The sequence below is a fragment of the Ichthyophthirius multifiliis genome (genome assembly GCF_000220395.1).
Source record: "Ichthyophthirius multifiliis unplaced genomic scaffold scaff_1120509251335, whole genome shotgun sequence".
In the NCBI taxonomy this organism is placed as follows: domain Eukaryota; phylum Ciliophora; class Oligohymenophorea; order Hymenostomatida; genus Ichthyophthirius; species Ichthyophthirius multifiliis.
This window is the reverse complement of record NW_004085974.1, coordinates 47,628-69,595: the sequence shown is the minus strand read 5'-3', so window position 1 is coordinate 69,595 and position 21,968 is coordinate 47,628. Positions and strand designations below refer to the sequence as shown.

The 21,968-nt window shown below is 17.1% G+C and overlaps 4 protein-coding genes across 4 annotated transcripts, besides 50 other annotated features; 2 read left to right on the top strand and 2 right to left on the bottom strand. All coding sequences in view use genetic code 6, as the record gives it.

The window, feature by feature from the left end:
- Window positions 1–56: 56 nt before the first annotated feature.
- Window positions 57–118: a microsatellite.
- A 3-nt stretch (window positions 119–121) lies between these two features.
- Window positions 122–176: a microsatellite.
- A 35-nt stretch (window positions 177–211) lies between these two features.
- Window positions 212–264: a microsatellite.
- Window positions 265–297: 33 nt separating this feature from the next.
- Window positions 298–397: a microsatellite.
- A 112-nt stretch (window positions 398–509) lies between these two features.
- Window positions 510–551: a microsatellite.
- Window positions 512–553: a microsatellite.
- Window positions 513–555: a microsatellite.
- Window positions 556–689: 134 nt separating this feature from the next.
- Window positions 690–731: a microsatellite.
- Window positions 732–1,033: 302 nt separating this feature from the next.
- On the bottom strand, window positions 1,034–3,194 carry IMG5_184190 (hypothetical protein; the record flags this gene model as incomplete). The annotated part of the gene is made up of 2 exons (XM_004027350.1): window positions 1,901–3,194; window positions 1,034–1,596 (listed from the first exon to the last, which is right to left on the bottom strand). Exons 1-2 carry the CDS (start codon window positions 3,183–3,185, stop codon window positions 1,034–1,036), a joined length of 1,848 nt encoding a protein of 615 aa, XP_004027399.1. The 5' UTR covers window positions 3,186–3,194.
- Window positions 1,826–1,866: a microsatellite.
- Window positions 3,195–3,321: 127 nt separating the features above from the next.
- Window positions 3,322–3,380: a microsatellite.
- Window positions 3,325–3,378: a microsatellite.
- Window positions 3,340–3,374: a microsatellite.
- Window positions 3,381–4,415: 1,035 nt separating the features above from the next.
- Window positions 4,416–4,512: a microsatellite.
- Window positions 4,421–4,536: a microsatellite.
- Window positions 4,421–4,537: a microsatellite.
- Window positions 4,438–4,545: a microsatellite.
- A 34-nt stretch (window positions 4,546–4,579) lies between these two features.
- Window positions 4,580–4,613: a microsatellite.
- A 528-nt stretch (window positions 4,614–5,141) lies between these two features.
- Window positions 5,142–5,205: a microsatellite.
- Window positions 5,151–5,206: a microsatellite.
- A 53-nt stretch (window positions 5,207–5,259) lies between these two features.
- On the bottom strand, window positions 5,260–9,065 carry IMG5_184180 (WD repeat protein; the record flags this gene model as incomplete). The annotated part of the gene is made up of 9 exons (XM_004027349.1): window positions 5,260–5,399; window positions 5,530–5,665; window positions 5,707–5,851; window positions 5,952–6,652; window positions 6,750–6,920; window positions 6,964–7,131; window positions 7,269–8,731; window positions 8,815–8,927; window positions 8,977–9,065. 9 exons carry the CDS (start codon window positions 9,063–9,065, stop codon window positions 5,260–5,262), a joined length of 3,126 nt encoding a protein of 1,041 aa, XP_004027398.1.
- Window positions 5,422–5,498: a microsatellite.
- Window positions 6,015–6,122: a microsatellite.
- Window positions 6,035–6,134: a microsatellite.
- Window positions 6,035–6,135: a microsatellite.
- Window positions 6,045–6,108: a microsatellite.
- Window positions 6,658–6,730: a microsatellite.
- Window positions 7,153–7,242: a microsatellite.
- Window positions 8,745–8,792: a microsatellite.
- A 989-nt stretch (window positions 9,066–10,054) lies between the features above and the next one.
- Window positions 10,055–10,101: a microsatellite.
- Window positions 10,064–10,106: a microsatellite.
- A 676-nt stretch (window positions 10,107–10,782) lies between these two features.
- Window positions 10,783–10,821: a microsatellite.
- Window positions 10,822–11,374: 553 nt separating this feature from the next.
- Window positions 11,375–11,444: a microsatellite.
- A 330-nt stretch (window positions 11,445–11,774) lies between these two features.
- Window positions 11,775–11,811: a microsatellite.
- A 192-nt stretch (window positions 11,812–12,003) lies between these two features.
- Window positions 12,004–12,078: a microsatellite.
- Window positions 12,079–12,353: 275 nt separating this feature from the next.
- Window positions 12,354–12,393: a microsatellite.
- Window positions 12,394–12,874: 481 nt separating this feature from the next.
- IMG5_184170 (WDr90 protein, putative) lies at window positions 12,875–15,012 on the top strand (the record flags this gene model as incomplete). Its single annotated transcript, XM_004027348.1, has 4 exons — window positions 12,875–12,883; window positions 13,020–13,136; window positions 13,214–14,186; window positions 14,335–15,012. 4 exons carry the CDS (start codon window positions 12,875–12,877, stop codon window positions 14,520–14,522), a joined length of 1,287 nt encoding a protein of 428 aa, XP_004027397.1. The 3' UTR covers window positions 14,523–15,012.
- Window positions 13,166–13,212: a microsatellite.
- Window positions 14,223–14,299: a microsatellite.
- Window positions 14,243–14,308: a microsatellite.
- Window positions 14,269–14,309: a microsatellite.
- Window positions 15,013–17,656: 2,644 nt separating the features above from the next.
- Window positions 17,657–17,725: a microsatellite.
- Window positions 17,673–17,739: a microsatellite.
- Window positions 17,696–17,740: a microsatellite.
- A 539-nt stretch (window positions 17,741–18,279) lies between these two features.
- Window positions 18,280–18,334: a microsatellite.
- Window positions 18,301–18,378: a microsatellite.
- A 64-nt stretch (window positions 18,379–18,442) lies between these two features.
- IMG5_184160 (tetrin c, putative) lies at window positions 18,443–20,689 on the top strand (the record flags this gene model as incomplete). Its single annotated transcript, XM_004027347.1, has 2 exons — window positions 18,443–19,991; window positions 20,208–20,689. The coding sequence occupies 2 exons, from the start codon at window positions 18,443–18,445 to the stop codon at window positions 20,687–20,689; spliced, it is 2,031 nt and encodes a 676-aa protein (XP_004027396.1).
- Window positions 20,023–20,099: a microsatellite.
- Window positions 20,117–20,176: a microsatellite.
- Window positions 20,139–20,172: a microsatellite.
- Window positions 20,689–20,754: a microsatellite.
- A 68-nt stretch (window positions 20,755–20,822) lies between these two features.
- Window positions 20,823–20,886: a microsatellite.
- Window positions 20,839–20,869: a microsatellite.
- A 256-nt stretch (window positions 20,887–21,142) lies between the features above and the next one.
- Window positions 21,143–21,196: a microsatellite.
- Between the last annotated feature and the right edge of the window lie 772 nt (window positions 21,197–21,968).

The following is a 21,968-nucleotide window of genomic DNA, read 5'->3' as shown; positions in this document are numbered from 1 at the left end:
ATAAAACAAAATTTAGAAAAAATTTTGAATATAAACAAATATTAATTAAAAATAAAATAAAATAAAAAAAAATTTATAAAATGAATAAAAAATATATTAAATTATAAAAAAATAATAACATTAAATGTATTATACAATAAATAATAAATATATATAAAAAAAATAGTAAATAATTAAAAATAAGTATATATAGTATTAATTATATTTTTAATAATATATAAAAATATTAATATATATAAATTTTATATAAATATATTTTTATATTTTATAATTAATTTTTTATTTTTTTAAAAACACAATAATATTAATAAAAATAATAATAATAATAATAATAATAATAATAATAATAATAATAAAAAAAATATTAATAATAATAATAATAATTATAATAATAATATAAAATTTATATATTTTTAATTATAATTATTATATAATAATAATATTATTATTTTATAGACTATTATATTATTATTAAATTTTATATATATATATAAAATACTTATTAAATGTTTTTTTATATTTTTTTATTTTTATTTTATATTTATTTTTATTTATAAAATAATTATATTTATTTAATAATAGTAAAAAAAACATTAATTTTTAGTTTTTTTATATTATAAATCATATAATATTATTATTTATAATTTTTATGAAATAATTCATTAATTATTTTAAATTGAAGTAAAAACATATAAATATATATATATATATATAAATATATATATATATATTTATTATACTTCTCTTTCGATTTGTATTTAATAAAAATTTTTATTTTATATAAAAAAATATATATATTATTATTTTAAAAATGTAATTTAAGTTTTAAATTTTTAAATATAAAATTTTAATAAAACATTTAAATTAAAAAAAATATCTTTTATTTTAAAATTTAAAATATATTATATAAAAATTTAATTCTTATAATATACAAATTTATTACCAATATAATTAGTTTTGAATCTTAATATAAAAAAAAATCTAAATGAAAAAACACATTTACATTTTATAAAAAAATTACATAAAATAAACATCACCATTAAAACGGTATTTTTTCTTTTAAATATTTAATTCCATATTCATTCGACTTATCTTTTTTATCTTTCTCTTCTTTTTTTTATTAATTATTAACATTTTATAAATCTGTTCCACTAACATCACCTTCTTCATCTGAATCGTCATCAAAATTATCAAAACATCCCAACCATCTATTTTATTTAATCCATTAATCTTTCATTGAATCTAATCTGGGTATAACAGTACCCCCAATCCACGATAAATTGCATAAATTGATTTCTTTTTTGAGAAGAGCGTCAATTACCTCAACTCTTTCAATATTCGGATCAAAATAAGCTATTCTTTCTATAAGTTTGTCCTCTAGTTATTCCGCCATATTTTACATAGAATTACCTCCGCCTATAATAAATATATGATTTGCTAGTTTTTTTCTTAGTTCTGAGTCTTTTACATTTGCAATTGACTATGATATTATATCTTCTAAATTTACCATTAAATAAGGATCCAAAAGTTCCTCTTATTTCAATTTATAAGTATTTTATTATAATTATTATATATATTATTATTATTATAAGATTTCTTATTTTTTTATTCGTCATCTATTTAAATATCTTTTTTAGGCTCTTCTTTTTTTAATCATCTTTTTTTATTAATTCTAATATACTAGAACCTGCTAAATATGGAACTATGAAATTTTTAACTGATGACCATACATTACCACCTGAAAAAAAAAAATAACAAAAAATATATACGAAATAAATATATATCTTATCATATTTAAATATATATAATTATTAAAAATAAAAGAATATATAAATATAATTTTTTTATATATATATATATATTTTTATTTATTTATTCTTATATATTTGTATATATATACCTATAACATCTTCTAGATTATCCTCAGGATCTTCATTATAATCAAAATATTTAGACGTATAATCGTAGTGATCAAAATTGAGATTTTTGTAATTATTTTATGTATTTTTTTATAATGAATTGAATATTTCGGCATTAAAATAACTCTATGGGGCTATTTACATACTTTCGTTATGCTAAACCGTAAAAAGCTCTTCAATTCCGTTTCTGACACAATGCATTTCATATATTCTGTTTTATGAGTCTTCTATAAATTCGAAAGAGCAGTATTTTTCTTTGAGCTTTTCTATTTAGTGCATGTCTCCGAAGTTTCTGTATTCGAGTTTATAATTGCCTTTCTTTTTAAATGAGGTACAGTTCTTTTTTATTAATTACCGAAGAAGGACTACGTCAACATCGTCCCCTCCGTAATTTTTCCTTATTAGTGTATTTGGGATTATTATACCCTCGTCAACACAGCAAACGTTTATTTTCTCAGAACCAATGTCAACTACGCAGGCTTAACCAATACAAAAACCAAAACAGGCCATTATGCTTTCTTAGTGCATATATAGGGAGTTAAAATTTAGATTTTATAGAAACATTGTGACTAGCATTTTTAATTAAAAGCGGTTCATGAGATCAGGGATTATTAGAATGATATTATATTGGTTAAATTGTCTTTATTTTAGGTTCATTTTTTTGGTTAAAATATAATATATGAGGTTTTCGATGTCGTTTATGATGGCATTGTAGTTTTCTTGATATTCGGAGGTGTTAAAACAGCCGTGTTTTATAGGCTTTCTTATCATAAATTCTGGATTTTATTCAATCATGAAAATCTCGTCTTCGAAGAGAATGTTTTTTTTGGAAAAATCTGCTTTTGGATCATTTTCGATTTCCATTTTATTTTGAAAAATTAAGGTTTTTAAGTTTAATTCGACCTTGGTTTTTTGGGTCTTTTTTTAAGATTTTTAGGCATTTTAATTTAGCTTTTTTTATTGTTTTAGTTATTATTCTATTTTTTAACATTCCTTATCTAAAATATCGTAGTTTCGATAATTATCATGGAAAAAAGTAGTTTCAGAATTATTTGTTCTATAGGCAATTAAAGTACGGATTTTTTAAGGTTATTGCTCATTTGCAAAACCATATTTTATTGAATGAGAACCTATTTGGAATACTAAAGAGTCGTTGCCTTTTTCTAGCATTTTTTCTATATGTTCAGAACGCTAGTAAAGGCTTTTTATGGTTGATTGGACAAATTCACGGGATTGGTCTTGAATTTTTGCTTAATTGGTATTCATTTTTTGTTTAAAAAATAATTATAAATACTATTATGTTTGTTTGTTTTATGTATTCTTTTTTTAAAGATATATTTTCTTTATATATATAAATAAAATTTAAAATCTTCGATAAACAACATTATATTAATTTATTTAAATAATAAAAATAATTAAAATATATATATAAAATAATATATATATATATAATAAAATAATGTATTTTTTTTTTTAATATTATTTATTGAATATATGTTTATATGATATGATAAATATAATATAACATTATTTAAAAAAATAAATTATTATTTAATTTATATAAAATTTCTAATAAAAAATAATAAAGTAAATAAATATTATAATATCAAAATATATTATATTCATAATTATAATTTTTTCTAAAAAATTATATTAAAATAACAATAATTTAAATATTTTATATATAGTCATCATTTTATTTTCGGTTTATCAAAAAACTATATTTTTATTTTGGTTAAAAGGATATATTATATAATTAAATAAATCTATTATTATATGTTTTTGGATTAAATAACATTATATTAAATATATAATTTGGTTTATATAGTAAATTAAAAATATAGAAAATATTTAATACATATATTATTTAAAAAGATAAAAAATTAAAACTTTATTTTCCATAATTTTTTTTTTTTATAAAAATATTAATTAATTAAGAAATAAATCAGATTAAATTTAGAATTTATTTTATATTAAATTTGTTAATCTTAACATATTTTTTTTAATAATAATAAGATATATATTTTTTTTTAAAAAAAAAAATATTTATAATAAAACGAACTTAATTATATATTATAAAAAAATATCATACGTAATAAAGTTTTGAATTATCTAATATATATTAGTATTAGAAGCCGAATTATATTTTTTAGAATTAATGATATTAATATATATTAGTAAAATAATAACATGGCTTTATATTTTATTATAAAATAAAGTTAATAAAATTGTATTTAGAAAGGAAAAATTAATTATAATTTAATAAATAAATCTTCTTTTTATAATCTTATTATTTTATTTCGCCTGAAAATATGAAAAAATTTATCTTGTTTTAAGTTAATTTGGAATATCAGAATGTCCTTATTATTTCTTTTACGAATTTTAAAGACTAATTGATAAAATATTCATTAAATTGATAAATTAGATATGTTTTTAACTTGTTTTTTAAATTTTTCTTAATCATCTTTTTATTTTAAATATAAATTTAAAGTTTTTAGAACAAAAAAAAAATTAGAAAAAAAAAAAGAAAAAAAAAAAAAATTAGAAAAAAAAAATATAAATAAAAAAATTAGAAAAAAATAAATAAAAAAAATTAGAAAAAAAAAAAAAAAAAAAAATTAAATAATTTTTAGATTTTTTTTGTGTTAAAAATTATTAAAATTATATAAACATATTATATATATATATTATATACTAAATATATTGCCCATTTTTCAATAATTTTTTCTATAATTTTAATTATATAAATAATATGAGTATATTCTTTTTAGTTAAACTTCATCCACATTTGTTTTAATATATCTTTTATAAATGGAGTATCCTAATATATTTAATACAGGAATACCACAAAATATTAATAATTTTCCTAATTTTTATACTTTCATATATTGATTATCGGAATATTTTTGGTTTATTTTTAAACTAACTATTGTTAATGGAAGTGATAATGTTCCTGTAAATAGAAAATAAAAGTAGTTATCTTAAGATTCTATTAAATATTTTTATTCTAATTTATTCAATTCTTCTTAGTTTAATTCTGTATTTGTTAAGGGAAATTATTTGTTTAAATAATGTTTATCATATACTATTTTAAAAACTAAATCTTCATCATATAATTAGTATTAGAGAAGTTTATTTTAAAAATTAGGATATATTGACATTTATATTTTTGTTTTTAGTTTTAATATAAATATATAAAAAAAAATCAATTTTTTTATTTTATTTTTACAAATAAAAAAAATATTATATTTTTTTTATAATAAAAATATATATATATATTTTTTTATTATTTATTTAAATTTATGTATTTTATATTAAAAGTTAATTTTTTTTAATTAATTCAAATTTTCTTTAATTTAGGAAATAATCCTGTACTTTTATTTTTTTAAACCAATTTATTTTTAATAGAAACAATAGAATCATTATTTTTAACTTTAAGTAAACTAAGAATGTCAGGTTATGATTTAGTCAAATTAAGTGCTTTTATGTATAAATAGTCATAATATATAAATAAAATATATATATATATATATATATATATATATATATATAAATATATATATATATATATATATATATTATTAATTTATAAATTATAAATATTAATTACTTTCGTTATTTATACTATGATAAGGCCCTAGTTTTGTATCTTCAATAGAATGACCAGCATAAGTTTTATCAATAGTAGAAATATTTGGAATAGTTAAAGAAGGATCTTCATTATAAAGATAATTTTATACTTTTTCCTATTTTCAAATATAAAGTATATTTATTTATATATATTTACTTTAAGTCTTTGATTTAAATTAATATTTTTATCATTTGAGAACTTTTCCATTTCTTTAATTAAAGAAGTTAATAAATTATTATTAAAACTTATATTAGATTTAACAGGAGATTAAGAATAATAATAACTTTAAGAGTTGTTATATCTTTTAATTATTTATAAAAAAATAAATAGATATAAATTTTAAAAATTAAAGAATGTAAAAGTATATAATGTAAATTTAAATCATATCATTATTATATTACTTTTGTTTTTTATATTATTTTTCATCTTCATATATTTAGAAAGGTGTTCTACTAAATTTTTTCTATTAATTATTATTACTTGTTTATTTTTAATATTATTATTATTATTAATAATTCTATTATTATTATTATTATTAATCTTATTATGTTTATTATTTTTATTATATTATTGATTTTTCTTATTCTAATTTAAGTATAATTTTCGAAGTATCAAAATCGAATAATTATTAATCTATAAATTCCTAGTCTACATTTTCTTCTATTCCTAAGCTAATTCTCATTAATTCTTTTGTGACTATATCTAAAGCTTTTTATAAACATCCTAATTATTCGAAGTTTTGTTTTCTTTCCTCTCTTAATTTATTACATTCTTTTATTAAATGAGTATTTTCATTTTAAACTCTAATAACTACATCATCTCTATCATTTTCAGTTTATTTATTTAAGTTGCTTATTGTCTATATTTTTTTGCTCATAAAATCTCTTTGTCTAATTAATTCATCCTATATTTAGTCGTTATTACCCATATTTAATGCTTTTAAGAGTTTTTCATCAAACTTTTCTTAAGAATTATTGGACAAATCATTTTTTTTAATTAAATTATTTAGTTTACTATTTTATACAAAATATTTATTATATATTTAGTTCATTTTACGAAACCAATTTTCGTATTTTACATTTTAAATTAATTATAAAATATCCTATTTATATATAAAAATATATATAAAGAAATATATAAATATATAAATATATATATATATATATATATATATATATATTTTATTTTTATTTTTTTACATATTCAAAGTTTTAAATTTTATTTTGAGTAATTTATAAAATATCATTTTTTTATTTAAATTATTATTTTAAAGCTATTCTTTAAATTAAGGCTTCTTCTAATTTTTAATTAAATTTTTTCGCTGTTTCAGATTCGTCAGATAATTCTTTATATAATCCTCTAACATTATTCTTTTATATATATATATATATATAGTATTTTATTGTTTTTTACTTCCATATTTTTTGTATTGACTACTAATGGAAGTCTCTCTTCTTTTAAACTTTAAACTTAATAATCGTAAACTGTTTTGAAATTTTATAAATGATGGTTTTTATTTCTATATTGCTTTATTTCTATTTCTTTTTAGTTAATTTTATCTTCTTTATCTTATAATAATTTCTAGATTAATTGTATAAATAAATATATATAAATATATAAATATATAAATATATAAGTATATATCATATATATATATATATATATATATATATATATAATTATATATATATAATTTAATTAATATTATTTTTTTTTACTTGCATAATTAAGTTTTTTTCAATAAATTTTTTTTTTTCTTCTTCTAAATGGTCAATTTAATTAGAAGCTTCCTTTTAAATCGATTCTAATTCTAATCTCCTTTAATTAAATCTATCAATATCATTTTATTTTTTTGAATTTGAAGTTCTTAATTCTTCCTATCTTTTAATTTCTTCTTTTTTTTCTTTTTATAATTAAATTTTGATTTATTCAACAAATAATAAATGTTCCTTATTAATATATATATATATATAATTTATATATAAAATTAATAAATATACCTCTTTTTATTAATTAAAAACTTCTTTATATTTTAAAAGATTTTCATCCAATTTATTTTCGGAAGAATTGAACCTTCCAAAAAGTTACTAAAATTAATTTTCGTAGTCTTTTTCTTATTAATTTTATATTAATTAATACTATTTTTTTTCCTATTGTACTATATTTTATGCATATTCAATAAAATCATTATATTCCTATTATAATAGATCTTTTTATTAATAACATTTAAGTAATGTAGCCATATTATTTTCTTCTAAATTCTTAAACTCGACTTTATATTCGTTTCTGATTTTAGAAATATTATGTTAAAGTTCCTTTATTTTATTATCACAGTCTTCCATAATTTTACTTAGTTATTCTTTTTATTAAGCGACTATTTCATTGTTTTTATTTTCTTGTTTTTTTAATAGAGAATTAATTACTGAAATTTATCTCTCTTTTTCATCTTCTTGGTCTGTCTTTAGGTTCTATATACGAAACTCTAGCTCTTTTATTATGTCTTTCTTATTTTCCTCAATAATATTACTAGTTAAACATAAACTATTCAAACAATAAACACTCCCGACTGAAAATTTAGTATCTTCGAAAGCCTATAGTACTTCTATTTCCTTCCCGTTCTAAAATTCCCTTATTTTAGTCACATAAAAGCTTCCATCATCTCCTGCAGATACTAAAAACCCGAGATCGGGTGTACTTTATAATGAAATTACATTAGTTTAATGAAGAGGAATTTCAAAGTATTCTAAGTGTTTAGTTTATATGTCTAAAGGCCATAAATAAATCCTTAAACTACCAGTATTCATCCCAAAAACTATACATTGGTAATCGTTTATTAATAATGCAGAAGTCACATAATATGGGGAAAAGTCATACTCTTAGATTAGATTTTAACCTTTGTCATCGAATATTTTTACTTTACAGTCTTAAGAACAACAGGCTGCCCAGTCTAGAAATTTATCGTATACACAGGCTGTATATTTTATTTATTTATAAGCATGTTCCATTATTCTTTGTTAATTATTTACATTCCAGCAATTAAATATTCCTTATGAACAATTAGATTATATTTATGTATCTTCTTAGGTCCATTTAAGTTTTTTTATATATCCAGAATGACCATTTAATTATATTAATTATTCGAATGTATTATGATTATAAATACATATTATATTATAATTACCTTTAAAATAAAAATATATAAATATATATATATATATATATATATATATATATGTATATATTTATTTATAATTATATTATTACTAGCAGCAAGTAAATTACCACCTTCACTATATTTTGTGGAATAACAACCCTTTATATTATATTCACTATAAGCTAATTTTAATTCATCTTCTAAAATAAAAAAGAACTTCAACCTATTTAAAATATTTATATTTTTATATATGTATATATTTGCATATATACCCTTCTTTAAAACCTATAGCACATTAAAAGCCTAAAGCCTAAATATCTACAGAAAGTGGGTTTTCATGAAAAAATTTGTAAAATTGCATTTAAAATATCCATTAGAATGTTAAAATTCCCATAATTTCATTGTTTTATCTTCACAAACAGAAATCGAAATTGATTTTGAAGGACAAAATGCGAAATCGAAAATCGGACCTTTATGGACTCCATTAGGAAAAACTGGTGTAAATGCATTATCTTAGGCAGCACTTATCACATCTAATATACCGTAATTGAAAACATATAAGTCTATTCGACCAGTAGTTTCGGGCTCTTTTTTATTCGCGGGTATATTATCATGAGTATCTTAAGGGTCTTAGGGATCTTACTCAGATTTTTTAAAAGTCGGCTAGATTATACGGGGGGTATGTTGGATTGCAAATACTGTTATATTTTCCTAAACTGAGGAGGATATATGGAGGATCTTGTGTATATTAGTAGTTTTCAAAGGGAAATTGTGCTTAAAGAAGAGTTGTTAGGTTTTTTTGTTTATTTCATATATAGAAACAATATTACATTTTTCAAAGGCTATTATAAAGCCGTTATATAGAGGAGCTATGGAGGAAAATTGGTATTATTTTTGGGAAGTTTGGGAACATTAATCATTATTATTTTCGTCATTTTTACTTTAAAAGTCTATTCTTTCTTGTTGAATTAATTTAGGGGTGTCATTAAAATTTAAAGTTTAAATATATTTTTATTTTTATAGAAATGTAAATTATTTAAATTAGTAATTATTGCCAACAATTCAGTTTATGGAATTTAAGAAACATTTATAATTTGTTCCTTTTCTTTGAAAAATTCATTCTTATATACAAATTATTAATCAGAAAGATCTTTCTCGTCTGTATTGACTCTCCATATATTAAAATAATCAGGACCTATAAGATAAAAAATTTCGGGGTTTGTAGATTAGTTATCAAGAAAAAAAACGGAATGTAAAACATCACGAGTATATAAAAGACGATCTTTTGTTAAATCAAAAATGGAAATAACATTTTTGGATTCTTCTTATACTAAAGATACGCCATACTAAATATAAAAAATATATATATATATATAAATAATATATATATATATATATATATTTAATATTTTTTAATATATATATCTTTTTACTTTTTGTTTTACAACAAAACTGCAGTCTATTATTATTGAGTTTTATTACACATGTTAGTGTATGAATTATTATTGTGTATTTTATTTTTTTCATTAATATTTTTAACTATTATTTGTTTATATATATTTTTATTTTAATTTTAATTTTTACTATAGGAAATCCTTTATTGCCTTTTAATCCTATTATTATATTTAAAATATCTAATTTTGATAAATAATAATTCATGGCTGTTATTTCTAAATCCTCGCAATTTTTCATTATATAATTTTGTTTTTTATGCAATAAATCGTATTCTATTATATTCTTACCACATTAATAAATAAATCTTTCGTCGTCTATCATTAAAACATTTTTTCTTATTGGAATTTAAGAACAGCCGTAAGTCATGCATATATCTAATCTTATACCATTTATCATTTCTTTATTTTAATTATACATTCTTCTTTTTAGCTTTAATAAATATTTTTATGTACGTTTTTTTAGTTTTTTTATTTAACCTTTTTTTAATCTTGGTTTTGTTACATTTTTTTTATTTTGTTGTATTTATTATTATTTGTATATAAATATATATTTATATATATATTTATTTTAAAAGTTTTTAATATATATATTATTTTGTTATTCAAATTATTAAAAGTTATTTTTTTTTTTAATATATATTTTTTTAACTTATGATTTTTTTATTTTTAATTAATAAATATTATTTATTTAAAATATTAAATTTAACTTTTCTCAAAAAAAATCATAAATATTATTGTTTACTTTCAATTGTATATTTTTAATATAAGAAAAGCATAATATTTAGTATAATATAACGTTTAGTCACATATACAAATTACTAATTATAAATAAAATTAAATTAAATTTTTTATAGACTTTTATTTAAAAAATTCATAAGAATAAATTATATATAATTTATAGTATTTTTATAAAAAAAACTAGAATATATAAAAAAGAAATAAATTAAAATATTTTAATTCATTTTATGTTAAAATTATAAACTAAAAAATCTATGTAAAGAAATTATTTTTGATATTTATTTTAAGATTTTTATATTTATAATATTAAAATAAATAATAAACATTAAACTAAAAGTATTTTTTTAACAATTGAATATAATTTTTTTTATTAAAATTAATATTATTAAAAACTAAATTATACAACTATTTTTTTTTTTATATTTTTTACTAATTCATAAAATAAAATAAATTTAAATAATTAAATATAAATGAAAAAATATATTAATAAATATATATATATATATATTATATAATATATACATATATATATACATAAATTTATATATTAGTTATTTTATTAATAAATTTATAGATTTATTATTATTAAAATTAAACAAAAACAATTGAAAAAAAGCTATTATTAATAATATATATTTTAGTATAAAAAAATATTAATAAAAAATCTTTTTAAAATTAAAAAAGATACTAAAATCATAAAATAGTAAACAAACAAAAAGCAATAAAATAAAAATATTAGATATTTAAGATATATAGGTATTTATAATTTTTATTTAAAAATAAAAAGTATGATATAAATATATGAAAAAGAAAGAGAAATCTAATCAAATATTACTTATAGAAGAACATTGTTCTTGGATAAGAATTAAACCATTATTATATAATAAAAAATATAAAAAAAATAAAAAAAAATATCTTGACTTTTAAACAAATAATAAAAGTATTATATTAAATACTAAAACTTAATATAGTACATAAATGTATAAAAAAATATATTTAAAATCAAAACATTGATTGAAAAATAAATATAAAAAAAATATAAATTTTAAAAAAGTAGCATCTAGTTATTATTATTATAAAAAACTAAAAAATTAAATATATAGATGCATATATATGCATATTTATATATAATATATATATATATATATATATATATATTTATATATATTTCTATAAATATATTATTTTTTATAATTGAAAATTAATAATTATTATATTTTATATTTAATTTTATTAACAAAATTATAATATATAATTATTAATATCTTTTTTGTATTTATTATTTAAAATAATTATCTTACTTTATCTTAATTACTTTTATATCTTATATAATTTTTTTTTTTTTTTTTCATTTATTTTTTTATATATTTAGAATTTTTAATTTCGTATTAAATTAAAACTAGTTTTTCATAATTAAAATAATATATTTATTAATATAATTTTAAATTTATTAATTATTTTTATTAATATTAAATTTTTTATTTATATTAAGATTTTAAAATTTATTTATAATTTAAATTTTATATAAATAATTTAAGATGAATGAACAATTAATTAAAATTTTATTAAAGAATATTTTAATTAAATATAAATATAGATAATAAAATAAATTAATATATATATAATTATATTTATAAGAATTTTATTCGATTTTTCATACTAATTATTTGTTTAAATTGGATTTTTTTTAATTTATATAAAAATAACAAAAATTAATATTTTTTTTTTTAAAATAAAAAAATTATATAAAAAAAAAATAACAAGATTTTTAATAAATAATTTAAAAATTTAAAAAAAAAAAACAAAAAAATATGAATAAAAGTTAAATTCCAAATATACCAATAACATGGCAAAATCCATTTGTAGATATTTTTAAGAGATTTAATGTTTTTGAATATTCAAAATCTTGTAAAAAAGGAAATGTGACTGATTTTTAAGTTAATATAAACTTATATAAAAACTAATATAAATTAATATAATGATATATGTATGAAAAAATATATATAAATAAGATATAGTATATATTTAAATATTAGATTAATGCATAAAAACTAAAAATTATAAAATATATATATATATTTAAATCAAAAAATAATATTTTTATATATATTATTTTAATAAAGGAAAATAATATAGGCCGAAGAGTATTTAAAATAGAAGGTAGTGTATCAGCATGTAATTATATTAATATTCCTGATGTTTCTACCGGAATAAAATCATTAGGTTTAACCGGAAGATATGTAAACTTATAAATATTTAATTTTAAATTTATATATAAATATAATATATATATATATATATATATATATATATATAGATTTATTTAGAATTTATTACTATTAAATAAAAATATTTTAGTATTCATTTAGATTTTTAAGTTAAAAGTAGAGAATAAATAGTACGTTTTACTATTACTAATATGAATGAAGAATATAAAAATTAAAACAATTAAGTTCTAATAATTCCTTTTCCAAAATAAAGTTATGAGAAATGGAATATTTTAGTACTTGATATCGAGTTCCTATTATAAAATTATGGACTTTTTAAACACGAAAAAATTATAAGTTTTTAAAATTTTCATATGTTAAAAAGTCTATAAATTTGTTCTAATTTACTTTTTAGAGGAGCTTTTACAGCCGATTATTTATATGATCATAATGTTAGCAATATATAAATACTTTTTATTATTTTTGTCTTCTGTAATTTTCATATAATAACACAATAATCATATTTAATAAAAAGGTTACTAAAAACGTTTTATGGCCTTTTTATTATTATAATTAATTTTATAGAAAATTACAGAAAGAATATATAAATAATTTCTAATATATATATATATTTATTTATATTTTTTTTTTATCTATATAAAAATAGAGTTTACCAAGAGAATTAGATTTTAAAATACTTTAAAAAGATTAAAAATGGACTGATGTTTATTCAATAATATATATAAAGGGACAAGAAGAACAATAAAAGGAAAAAAACAAAGAAAATATACCCGAAAACACCCCTTATATATTAGAAAGTAAGTCTATTTAAGAAAATAGCATAGTTTAGTCAAAAAAAACCACCCAAAAATATAAATAAAATCATATTCTCAAAATAAAAAATGTTATTGGATATTCAGGAAATATATGTCCAGATATAAAATGGTCTAAAAATTAAGAAAATTAACACGAAATAATAACAATAGTAGGATCCTTAATAATCATAAATAATACATAAAATCCTTAAATATAACGAATTATATAAGGAAATAATAATTAAATACTTACATATGATATATCTAGGTAAAAAAAAAATATATAAAAAAAATTTTTATATGTATATAAATATAAACATGTAAATATATATATAAATATAAATATAAATTTATATATTATATATATATATATTAAATATACTTATATATTTTAAAATTTTATTCTTTTGTTATAGAAATGGAAAATATATCATATCAGTTTAAGACGGAAAAAAAAATTAAATAAGAATATGGGACTATATTACAGGTGATAATATAGGAAAAGCTGATATTTTAAATATGGAAAATGTCAAAAACATATCTATTTCTTTTGATTTTTAGTACTTTTGTATATAAGGAAATGACGAATATAATCGTGAAATGATTTTTTTATTTGAAATTTAATAAAAATAAGAAGGAAAACAGTTTAATATAGAATTTTTGTAAAGACAAGCTTCAGAATCTAATATTATATCCATGAAATACTCACCAATCGAAAACACAAAAATAATAACCTGTGGTAAGGAAAACATCAGATTTTGGAGGAAAAAAAATTAACAAATGATAAGTTCTCCAGTAATACTCACTCCCTAATATAGAAAAACAGTCTTCACAGTCCTCGAATACGAATATATATTTGATTAATTTATGAAAATAAAGCGAGTTTTCATAGGATCGAAAGACGGACACCTCTTCTAGGTTAATTATTAGACTTAAGAACTGGAAAATATATATAAATGCCATAATATGGCCATTACATCTATTTGTTTTAGTGCATCCTTCTGTAGTACAGGGGCCGAGGACATGTATTTAAGGGTGTGGCCTTTAGATTTTAGTGAATATAGTCTAGAGGCTAAGCACGAGGGCGTTATATACTCTATAGACATATCTTTGGATGCTTTAAAAATTGGTGTTTCAACTAGTTTGGGATCTATAGGGATTCTAGACTTAGGGAATAATTAATATAAGACTTTTTTGAGGAGCCATATGGGGGAAATTTAGTCAATTAAAATGGTTAAAAATATGCTCGTTAGTCTAGGAAAAGAGGACTTTTGTATCAGAATGTGGGATTTAACAAATTTAGAAGAAATCTATGAGTTTTAGTACCCAGTGGAGGATTAATGTTGCTTTTTGGATGTTTTAGAAGATAAGAAGTGCCTTATAGGAGGGTTTTAGAGTGGATTTTTGAGGATTATAGATATCGAAGGAACTCGGGTGTTGTTAGAGAAGAGGCTATTTGAGAAAAATGTGGTGTGTATGAGTGTTTTTTAGGGTAACGGGGTTGTTTGTGTGGGAGATTAGAGTGGATATTTTGTTGTTTTGGAGTTTCTGGGAGGCTTTCCGGAGTTTAGGTTAGCTTAGAGTATTTTAGTAGGGGATTAGAAGGAAGATAAGGGAAATGGATGTTGTTGTTTTGAAGAAAATGGAGAGGTTTTGGGACTAGGGAAGGGAAATTTAGTTTGTTTTTATGATGTTTTGGAAGGATATTAGAAAATATAGAGCTTTTAATGTAATAATGTTAGAAAAATGAAGTTTTTTGGAGGTGTTTTTGTAGGTCTATTAGGGGAGAAATTAAGAGTTTATAAAAAAGAAGGAAAAAATGGATTTTTTTTGGGAATTTTTGAATGTAAATGACTTTTGTTTTGGAGATGAATTTGGGGTTTTTTAATTATTTAAAATTAAAAGGAAATTTTGGGTTGGAAAATTTTCGAAAAAGAGATGGTTTTTTTTAGAGTTTAGAGTTTTTTTAAGAAATAAATGAGTTTTTTTGTAAAAATGATGAAGTATTTTTTTGCGGGAAAAAGGGAATTTTTATATTTAATTTTGTGTTTGATTTATGGAATTTAAATTAAAAAAAAGAATAAGTCTAAGATTCATATATATAATAATTATAAAATGATGATTTTAATGAAAATGACTATATTTGGTTTAAATAGAATTGTAAATGGAAAAATATTAAAAGAATATATAGTTTTAATCCTAAAATTAATAATAATTAAGTCGTATATATTAATAATTAATAATAAATAAATAAAATCATTAATTCTTTTTAAAATAATCCATTTATATTCAATCATAAATAAGGCTTTTTGGCATAAATAACCTAAAATCTATTAATTATTATTTTCTTGAAAAAGAATACTTAAAAAATAGTTACTTTTTCTGTTCTTTTAAAAACTATGTTTTTATCCCAAAATCAGTAGTCTTTGTTTATTGGAACTGAAAAAAATACACTAGAAAATAGTTCCTTTATATATGTTTTAAATACTAGAGACTTTAATATTTAAAAAAAATTAACTTTTCACTAAGAAACTGTAACTTTTTTAGATTGTTTTGATAATTTATTAGTTTCTTGTGCAAAAGATAATACTATAGCAGTATGGGATATTAATAAAGGAAGCTTAATAGCCAGTTCTTATTGTATTAATTAAATAAATTATATATAAATCAAAGAAAATTCACATCCTTTATAATTTTTAACAGCCGGAGAAGGCTTTTTAAGACTCTGGTAAATTTGTGAAGATGAAAAATTGGCTTATTTAGATTTCTAAATTGATGAAAGGGAAGTTTTAGTTAGTTGTTGTTTTTTTAATAATGGAGAATAGGTACTTTGTGGTAATTCAAAAGGAGAAATTTTGGTTTTTTAGGAATAATAAGATGAGTTTATTAATAAAATTAAAATTGGGGAAAAAAAAGTATTTTTATTTAAAAATGAAGAGGGAGATTTTTTAAGTGTTTTTTGCGAAAATCATATTTTTTATTGTGAAAATTCGTAAAATATTGAGTTTTTGTAAAAATTCGAAAATTTAAACTCAGATTTTCCTCGCTTTTTAAAACTGAGAAAAAAAACTGGATTAATTTAATTTTAAAATGGAAATATTTCCTTTATAGATTTTTAAAAAAATTAAATAAGTGATTTTTTAGAATAACTAAATATAAATTAAGAACATTAATTATTTTATATAAACGAGAATGTATTTGCTAGTTTTGTAAAAAAAGATGGCCTTTTATATTTCTGGAGTATATAGACTTTCGAAAAAATAAGCTAATATTAAATACAGGAAGGCATAGAAAGCCTTTTTTATGAAAAAAAATATGAAAATGTATATTTTTTGGGTAGTTTAGGTCATTTTTATATAGTAAATTTAAATAATTTAAATCAAGTTTTATGTTTTTAATAAGAAAAAAATTACTTTTTTAAAAGTTTTTTTTTAAAAAAAAATAATAATGATAATTTTAATATATTATCAGTTGATTTTGAAGGGAAGATTTTTCAAATGAAAAAAAATGTTGAAAAAATAGGCTTTAAAAATATTTTATAAATAAAAAATATATAAAACATTTAATTTTGTGAAGTTTATGGAGAATTTTTAGCTTTAGCAAATAAAAATGGATAAATATATATATATAATATAGATAATAATTTTCAAGAAATAATAGACATATTCGATTTTTTCGAAAATCCTCACGGAGATAATATAGATAATAATGAAGAAAGCAAAAAAATTACACACTAATTATATAAAGATATAGTAAATAGAATATAAAGAAAAATTAATATATATAAAAATATAATAAATATATATATATATATATATATATTTAAATACTTAGGAAAGCCAAAGTAAATTAAGCTTTTATGAGAATAATAATTATTTTGCTATTAATAGTAGCTTATAGTATATTTTCGTTCGAAATTTTATTGAAAAATATATTGTTTAGAGAATTAATATTAATGGTTTTCCAAAGTTTATTTAAGTATTTTAAAATTAATTTTTCTTCGTTGTATGTGATAATAATGAAGGAGATAATGATTTTATATTTAAGATTAATATTGATAATAATTACAATTAAAGGGAGTATTTAGATAAGGCATTTGAATGTAAAATAAATGACATTATTTTAAATGACAAATAAAAATAAATAATTATTAGTTAAAATTTTGGAATTTATGCAATAGGCTTTTGATAATAATTTAAATTTTTTATGTTGTTTTATTATTTTTAAAAATCAAATAAAATATTTTTTTATTTATTTATTTTGATTTAATATATTAACTAAAATAAAAAAATTATATATTAAATAGAATATATTTATCTTATAATTTATTTTTCAATTATTAAAAATTAAATTAATATGTTTATATATAAATAAATATTAACATATATATTTATATATATATATATATAAATATATTTAATTACATATATATTTATTTTATTTTTTATATATATTTTTATCTATTGCTTTTTTATTAATTATAACAACTATATATTATATTTTTAATTTAATAAGTTAAAAAATATGTTTAACAGTTCTAATAATAATAATTAATCTGATTCTTAATTATATTAAAAATAAAACTAAAGTCCATTATAAACATCATATATATAGAATTAAAAAAAAAGTCTTTAAAATGATTTAGAAAATAGCCTTTATTAACTATAATAAATTGATTAATAATATACTGATATTTAATATTTATAAAAAACACTTAATTAAACAAAAGCTGAAAGTGATATTTGGAGATAAAAATACGAGTCATAAACTAATACCATTATTTAGATAAAATAAACTCATGAAATGGAATAAAAAAAACTTTAAAATTACATTAATAGACTCAATGATGAACTAAAACATCAATAAATTTAAAAGAAAAAACTCATAGAGTATTTTAAATATAAAATATAGAATGAAAATAATCTAAAAATTGAAAAAGATACAAAAATATATTAAAATAACCTCCATTTATATGAAAATTAACTAAAAAAAACTCTAGAAATGTTCGATGATTACAAAAAGGAAATTCAAAAACTCGAAAATGAGCTTTAATAAGAAAAAAATGAAAAAAATGAATAAATAAGTCGATTAATTGATTAACAAAATAAATTAAAAACGGAGATTTAGGAGATTGAAAATGAAAATAAATCCGAAAATTTAAATTTGTAAAAAAAACTGGAAAACTAATTTTCAGAATAAATTTTTTCCCTGAAAAAAATGCAAGAAAACGAAGTAGAAATTTTAAATGGAGAAAATTTCAGTCTAAAAAATCTTTTGGAAGTCAAAAATAAAGAAATAGATAATTTAATTTTATAAATTAAAAACTAAAAAACACATATGGAGGAAGAAAACAGAATTTTGAGGTAAGAAATAAATACTTTTAGGGAAAAAAATAACAATTAAACTATTCTAATGAATACTTAAATGTAAGAATTAAGGGAGATGTTGAATAACTAGAATACCATAGATATTTAAGGGCTCTAGTATTTCCATTAAAACTAAATGGAAGGTTTATAATAGAAGATTGAAGCTTTGAAAGGGATAAATTAGACCTAATAATAAGAGTTAGAGTATTAAATTAGGGAAAAAAATATATAAAAAGAATAGTTTATGTAAGAAATACTAAGATTTTAGGGAGAAATTGAAAATTGGAAAGGAAAATATAAGGAAAATGAGAAAAAAAGAGAAAAGGAAATTTAAGAATATTTATAGAAATTAAATAGCTTAGATTTAAATTAAAATGAAATTTAGGATTAAAAAAAAGAAATGATTTAATTTTTAGAAAATGAAAATGGAAAATTAAAGGAAACTTTAAATTAAAAAAATCAGGAAATCGAATCTAATAGAAATTAATTTCTTTAGATAAAGAAAAGTCTAGAATATGATAATAATAATTTAAATATTGAGTTAGATGAATATAAAAAAAAATATAATAATATTTAAATATAAATAAATTTTTTAGTATAAGACTTTAAATAAAAATCGAATGTAAACCAATATGATAATGAAATATAATAAAAATAAAATGATACTATAAAGTTATTATAAGAATAAGATATAAATGCATTAAAGTGTAAAACTTATTTAAATGAAATTAAATTAACTATATAAATATATATAAATAATATACATATATATATATATAATAATTATATATTTATTTATATATTATTATATATATTTATTACAAAAACATAAATTTTTATATATATATATACTAATTATTATTTATATATTATCTATTTTTATATTATATTAGAAATTTATAAATTTACTATTTTATAAATAGAAAATATTTAAACCAAAGAAAATGAAATTTAAAACTTATTAATTTGTAAAGAAAGATATGAAAAAGAGATTAAAATAATTTAAAATAAAATTGAAAATTAACACATATATATAATTAATTTAGAATAACTTAAAGTAAAAGAAATTGAAAGTATTCGCACTAGAATGGAATGTTAACATTTTTACATAATAGATTAAATGAAGATTTCTCATTAAAATTAAATAAACATTATGAATAAGGAAATCGAGGATATAAAAATTTTAAATTAATAAAAAAATGAGGAAATTAGTGAAATGAATATAAAATATAATAAATTAGAAATTATTTTTTAAGAATTAAAGCTAAATAATGAAAAATTAAATAATGTTTCATATTAAAAAAATAATATAACTAATGTAAATTGTATAAAAGAAAGTTCTTTTGATTTTAAAGAAAGGTTTTCTAAATATTCATCATTTGTATCATAAAAAATAAATAGATGATATAAATAAATATATATATATATTATATATAAATATATATATATATATATATATATATATTATATTTATTTTTTCTCATATTTAATTTTTTTATTATAATATATTTATAATATCATTTAGATTAATTTATAAATTTAATAATATAAAATATTTTTATAATTATAGATTTTAATAATTATAATAATTTTCTAATTATATTTATTTATAAAAATAAATAATTATTTTTATATTTATATTTTATAGTTATTTATCTATATATTTTATTTTTAAAGTCTTATAAATTTCAAAAATATAATATTTAATTATCTTAAATAAATTATTTATATATATTTTATAATCATTCGATTTTCTTTTATATATATAATATAATTTTAAAAATGTATTTACTTTTATATATTTTATAATTTAATTCAAATAAATGATATTAAATATTATTTAAGATAAATCAAATTAATATATATATGAATATATATATATATATATATATAAATATACATATATATATATTTATTTAATTAATTATTAATTTAATCTTAATTTATTTATAAATTACTATTTTTGTTTAATTTATAATTTTACTTTTTCTTGTATTTTTTTTTTTAATAATATTATTATACAATTATTTAAATTTTTATTTACTTTCCCTTTTTTTATTTTTTATAAAGATAAAATCAAATAAACTAATCATACTACTTATTAAAATAATAATATAAATCTACAAATAAATAAATAAAAATATACATATATATATATGATAATATCAAATATATTTGCTATTGTCTTCCTTGAAATAAAAGAAGATATCCAAAAAATGAAAGATGTCTTCGAATATCACTTAATATCTTTAAAAAACTCATATACTGATTTAAACTAAAGAAAAAAGCTTTAAAAAAAACTTTAAAAAGCCTAATCTTATGAAGAATGGTGTAAATACGCTTGTTAAATAGACAATTTAAAGCAAACTAAAATTTGGAAAGAAAAAGTGCATTCTAAAAATTATGATTATTAATATATAATAAAAATAAGGAATAATTTAAAGGAAAATCGTTAAAATCAAAATATACAAAAATTAATTGATATCATAAGGTCACATCCTTTTAAAAATGTAGCAAATATTTTAAACCCTTAATTATATTCTTAGTCTTATATAGGAACAAAAAATCTCATTCAAGACTTTTAGACAGAACTAGAGCTTTCTTTAAAGGAAATACATGATACTAAGATACTTTCATATGAAAAAAAGGTAGAATTTTTCAAAGAACTAAGACATGCTTTAGGT